Here is a 5602-nt window from a genome sequence, read left to right on the forward strand (position 1 = left end):
GTGGGATCTTGATGGTATTGACCAACAAACAAGTGTACGTGCTTGCATTTCGTGTCCCGTTTGTAGGTGAGCAAGAGCATACGGTGAGCATCCAAATAAATAATCAGTATTGAGAGCTGGTTGGTTCTTGCCCGTGTCAACAGGAGCGTAACTCCCTGCGCGGCTGTTTCCTGACCAATGAGCTGACCTTTCCAAAGGGACATGTCCAGGCAGCAAGAGGCTGCTCTTGCTCCGTTGCTGTGGTTACGGCCCGGCAACAGTTCCCAGGGCGTAGGGAGCTCAGCTCCATGTTGTGGTTACAGCCCTGCGACAATTATGAGGACGTAGGTTGCTCAGCTCCGTTGGCTTGGCCACAGCTCTGTGACCCTTGCAGCGGGCAGTAGAACTGCAGTGGCTGCTGCGTACACAGCGGGGCTGGAGAGCCGAGGCAGGAGCAGCGGCATCATGCTGGGCCAGAAGACGAACCTCAGCAAGCGCATCCGTGAGATGCGTGCCAGCATAGCCTTGCAAGGTGCTGCCCCGTTGGCTTTGCGTTATGGGCTGGGCCAAGTAGGGGGCTTTTGGTCCCCGCATCATCCTGCATGGTACCAACAGCTCCTCAATGTCCTGCAGGGCAAGCAAGGAACTTGTACAGCAAGCCACAGGAAGAGAAGTTCACGCAGAACGTGGAGCGGCTGCCCCAGCTGCGAGAGGCGGTGCAGGAGGATATCTATGTCCTGGGCCTTGCCCGCAAGGTACCGGCAGGTCCCATTTGCTGCCTCCGTGACTGTGACTCTGCTGGACGTGCAGAGCTAGCTTCTCCACTGGTCCTGTCCAGGAGCAGGGAGTGCAGGGCAGCAGGAGGCTGGGACCATCCCCAGGCTGGCAGTGATGTGTTCTCTGCCCTTCTTCTGCCCACAGCATGAGCTCACCATCGCTGAGGCTTGCGGAGCGGAGCAGCCCTTGGGCATTGCTTTGGCCAGTAAGCCGTTGGAGGTAATAGCAGAGTCCAGCGGGGCCAGGCTGCTGGCAGTGGGCTGGGGTTCAGGGGATGCTCAGAAGGAGCGGTTGGAGGGAACAGGCAGCTGGTGCCAGCACCACGACAGCCCCGCAGGGCTGGTGCAGTGAGACACGGGGCGTCCATGAGCGGTCCCGTGGGACCCTTTGCACTGCAGGACCCATCAGTGTCCTCCCCTAGCTCCCTGAGCAGGTCCTTTGCCCCAGCAGAGCTCCTGTCCCGCCAAGGGAGCGAGCAGGTCCCAGCATCCCCAGCTCTACCTTGGCAATGAGTTTTGCAGGCAGGACCCCTTCTCCCGTGGGCGCCCAGCGAGCCCTGCCTCCAGCCTGGCAAATGCTCACATCCCATGCAGGTGGCCCAGGAGAAGCTCCGGGCTGAAGTCTGTCGCCAGGTGAACACATGCAACATGCTGCTGTACCAGGTGGAGCAGCGGAGCCGGGCCAAGGAGCGGCTGCAGAGGCGGCTGCAGCAGCTGCAGGATGTCCAGAGGGCCGAAAAGCAGCAGCAGGCACAGGTGCCAGGGCCCCTCCCTGGGGTGGCAGCACCCGTGGGGGGTTTCAGTCAACCCTGCCCCCCTGGGTGGGCACTGGTCTCAGTAGATGGGCTCACCCCTTGTCTCCAACCTTCTCTGCCCCAGGTGGTTCGTACCCTGGAGGGCAACATAGAGAAGATGCAAACAAAAGTCCGCGCTGGGCAGAAGGTGACTGCCCTGTACGTGGCGGTGCGGGATGCCCTGAGGAAGGTGAGCTCATCCTCACCGTGCCGTTGTCTCACCCGCTCCCCCTGCAAAGGCACTGAAGGGCCCAAGGGGCTGTGCTGGTGGGACACCCTCCTGCAGGAGGTCCTCCTGCTCCCCTCCACCTTCTGTCCCAGCACAGGGCACCCCTGGGACTCAGTGGGCTCTGGCTCCCCGTGTCCCAGGAGCTGGCCCACCTGCCTCTGCACCTGGACCTCCTGAGTGAGACGGCCGAGCTGCAGCATAGGGAGGTGGAGGACATGGAGCTCATGGCCTCGCGTGGGCTCAGAGCTGCTCGTGGAGCCGAGGTGAGACCATCGTCCAGGGCACCTCAGGGTGCTTTCCTGCCCTCCAGAGCCCACACATGGCACCAGACGGCCGTGCTGCTGAGTCTTCCTTCCTTCAAGAAAAAGCAAGACTGAGCTTGGCTTCCCCGCAGCACCCAGATGCCTCCATAGCTCCTCCTGTGTCTGGCTCTTGGGCCGGGCTGCCCTGAGCTGGGGACAGCTGCCTGAAGCCCTGGCCACGGGGAAGGTGGCGTTCTCCATTCTCTAGCTGGCCTTGCTCACTTTCCTTCCCAGGCTGTTTACAGGGGGTAGGGGGTGGCATTTTTGATGCTGGCCATGCCAGGCTTAGAAGCTCACAGAGGTCCGCTGGAGCTTTGGGAGCCACTTCTCTTCTGCTCTGCTCCAGGAGCGCATGGTCAGGACGAAAACCCAGGTCCTTGCAGAGAGGGAGCTCAGGCTCCGCACCCAGGCTGCTCAGACAGAGCCCAGAGACGGAGGCTGGCTCAAGGAAGCAAAAGAAAGGGCTCTGAAAACGGTGAGCTGGGGGACCCCGGCACATTCAGGGTTGCCGGCATAGGGCGGGCATCAGTGCCCAGCCTGCCATGGGTGAGGGGCTGCAGGGCCAGCTCCCCCAGGGTGCCAGCAGCTCAGGGGTGACGATGAACATCCTTGCAGCAAGCCAAGCATGACCTCAGCAGGGACTTCCTGAGCCTGCCCGCAGAGGACCCAGTGGTGGGTGAGTGCCTGTCAGGGTGCAGGGGGGGGATGCAGGCGCAGCCGCAGGCATCCTTCCCTGCCACAACCTTTCCACCGCAGCTGCCAAACTGGAGGCCACCAAGTACCAGCTGCAGCGGGAGGCCTACGTGAGGGAGAAGATAGAGGAGGCCAAGGATGTGGTGCAGTGCTCCCGCCTCTGGGTGAGGTGAAAAGCCATCTCTGGTAGAAGCTGGGGCTGCTCCAGCCCCAGGGAGCTGAGCCTTGTCTGCTCACCTTGTTCCATGGCAGGGTTATCTGCTCTCCTCTGTCCCCAGAGCCCCCCAGGGCCCCTCTTGTACAGGCAGGGCTGGAACTGCTTTGCTCCACGCCATGAACTTGCAGTGCTTCCTGTGGTTCCTGGTGCAGAAACCTCCCCAGGAGCACGGCCCAGATCCTGTACCCTGCAGGAGTGCCCTGGGCTGAGTCCCTGTGCTCTCCCCCGGCCAGGACATCCCCATCAGGCTCCAGGCACAGCAGAAGTCCCTGCTGGAAATGGAGCAGTACCTCACAAGGTGCAAGGAGAAGAAGCAGGAGCTGGAGAAGGCAGTGAAGGAGCTGGAGATGCAGCGCGATGAGCTGAAGTTTCGCCGGCCCCCAGACACAAGCAGGTGCTGCTGGCCTCCGGACACTCATGCCAAAGGGGCCGGCACCCTTAGGGGCAGGGGGACACGTGCATGGCAGGTGTCCCAAGAGGGCAGCCCTTCCTTTGTCACCCTGCGGCTGCCCACCCCTCCCGCACTGGGAGGCTTTCTGAGCAGAGTGCTGCCCCAGCTCTGGTGCTGGCAGAGCACGCAAAGCTCCTGCGCTGGCAGCAGGAGGAGCCTTGCTCCTTGCCTGGCATGGGAAGTGGGAGCAGCAGCAGCGTGGGGTTGAGTTGCAGGCAGCATCTCTGCTCTGCGCTTGGGGGCAGGGGAGAAGCTGGGCAGCAGCTTTTGCAACAGCTTTGGGGTGTCTGCACCCCTGTGCCGTTGTATGGATGTGACCGTGGTTGGCTCCAGGGGGCTGGTGGAGGAGCTGAGGACGAGGCTGCAGCGGGAAGAGGCTCGGCTGGAACAGGGGCGAGCCCAGCTGCTGAGGAGCCAGGAGACGCTGCTGGACTTTGAAAACGCACTTGACAACCTCTTCGTCCGGCTGCGGGGCATCACCGTGCCTGGCCAGGTACCCGCCCAACGCTGGGCTGAGCAGAGCCCAGGCTCTGCTTGGTGCTGCAACGGCACCGTGTGGTGATACTTGGTGCAGCGACCATCACCCCAAGGGGCTCGTTCTCCCCACCAAGGCTGTTCCCTCTCTGACTCCAGGAGCATCCTGTCAAGGCCATGGCAGTGGACGAGAAGCTCCGGCAGTGTGAGCAGAAGCTGCAGTACCTGGTGCAGCGGGTGGCTGACCTGCCCCCCTCCAGCCACAGCGAGGATGATGAGGTGCACGGCGGCTCCATCCCTGCTGCGCTCTTTGGGGACCCGCACAGGCTTTCCCGGGTGGCCCGTGCCAAGCCATCCTCCCAGCTGGAGGATGGAGGTGCTCGAGGGAAGAGGCACGGAGCAGCTCAGGCCCAGGTGGCCCCGGGCTCTGTGGGGTGTTCCCTACCAGGGGCACATGGAGCTTGGGCACCCCTTTGCTTGTAACACCCGCCTCCCCTTCAGCTATGAACACAGGCTCTCTTTCACAGACTTTTGTGAAGGTCAGGCAGCTGCTGGAGGAAACCCTCATGGCCGATCCACGGAACCGGAAGGTTTCCTTGGAGGACACGGGCGTGGGGCTCCAAGGTAGGAAAGGGGACACATCCCACGGCAACTGCCCCAGCCAGCCCCTGCCTCCTGGCATTTCTGGCTGTCCTTGCCCATCTCCCACTGTCCCAGCAGAGCCCAACCCAGGAGTTGCTGCAGGCGTTGGGGCTGACCGCGCTTGGCTCCAGGCCTTTGAGCATAGTGCTGGTTTTCTGTGTGCATGTGGGAGACTGGAGGCAGATGGTGGCTTGGGGAGCGTAGAAGCACCACAGGAGCAAGGGGGGATGCTGTGGTGCAAGCGGGGAGAGCCTCGTCTTCAGAACCACTTGGCTGTGAATCTTCTTCACAGCCAGGGCTTGGCTCTGCCAGTGGCCTCCTCCTATGGGAGCTGCCGGCTCCTCCTGGGGACACAGGCACAGCAGAGGCAGCCCCACAGACCCTCCCCAGCCCGCTCCTCTCCGCTCTCTCCTCCAGACGATTTTGATATCCCTGACAACCACAGTGGCCTTGTCCTCACCAGAGAAGCCATCAAGAAGCAAGGGCTGGACTTGATCGAAAGCAAGAAGAAAAGCAAGAGGAAGTAGCGGTTGCTCCCCGAGACCTGGGGATGCCCCAGAGCACCCGTTGTGCACTTTTGCCTCCTGTTAATAGAGGAGATGTTTTTCATTCCATCGGATGCGCTTGGTGGGCTTTGTGTGACTGCAGGTGTGGGGATTCTATTGCCAAAACGTAGCACAAGCTGTGGTTTTGAAAGGAAGCTCCAGAAGGAGCATGATGTGCCAGTGACCACGTGGAATGGAGCGTCCCAGAACCAAGAGCCCAACAGGTACTTTCTTCTGCAATCACACTGCAGAAGACAACCCACCCATCTCCTGCCCCTGTCCTGTTCTCATGTGCTTACCGCAGCCAGGGGGTGAGCTGAACTTCTAGGAACTACATCATAGATAGCCTGCATAGAAGAGCCAAAATTAAAACACCCAATGCCTCCTCCCACAACAGTGTGCCAGGACAAAAAGCTCTTGCTGGGCATCACCTACACATGGTGAGCACCAGATAAGCCCCACCGACACGCCAACCTGCCCTTTCTTAGCCACCCAAAACT

General features: G+C 61.4%; 1 protein-coding gene across 1 annotated transcript; it reads left to right on the top strand.

The window, feature by feature from the left end:
* Positions 1-746: 746 nt before the first annotated feature.
* LOC130599193 (coiled-coil domain-containing protein 183-like) lies at positions 747-5084 on the top strand. The gene is made up of 11 exons (XM_057409494.1): positions 747-975; positions 1350-1511; positions 1635-1739; positions 1919-2041; positions 2427-2555; positions 2696-2756; positions 2837-2937; positions 3224-3453; positions 3775-3934; positions 4075-4194; positions 4443-5084. The coding sequence occupies exons 1-11, from the start codon at positions 871-873 to the stop codon at positions 5082-5084; spliced, it is 1938 nt and encodes a 645-aa protein (XP_057265477.1). The 5' UTR covers positions 747-870.
* Positions 5085-5602: the final 518 nt, after the last annotated feature.

The sequence above is a fragment of the Pezoporus wallicus genome, unplaced genomic scaffold (genome assembly GCF_028554395.1).
Source record: "Pezoporus wallicus isolate ANWC-B61680 ecotype Strahan unplaced genomic scaffold, APGP_CSIRO_Pwel_v1 contig_8269, whole genome shotgun sequence".
NCBI classification, from domain to species: Eukaryota; Metazoa; Chordata; class Aves; order Psittaciformes; family Psittacidae; genus Pezoporus; species Pezoporus wallicus.

What these genes read in the sequence shown, in the direction of transcription:
- LOC130599193 (XM_057409494.1), top strand. Translation starts at nt 871, where the DNA reads ATGTGTTCTCTGCCCTTCTTCTGCCCACAGCATGAGCTCACCATCGCT. An exon ending in GCATCACCGTGCCTGGCCAG is followed by an intron (nt 3,935 to 4,074) that starts GTACCCGCCCAA and finishes CTCTGACTCCAG; the next exon opens with GAGCATCCTGTCAAGGCCAT. An exon ending in GCCACAGCGAGGATGATGAG is followed by an intron (nt 4,195 to 4,442) that starts GTGCACGGCGGC and finishes TCTCTTTCACAG; the next exon opens with ACTTTTGTGAAGGTCAGGCA.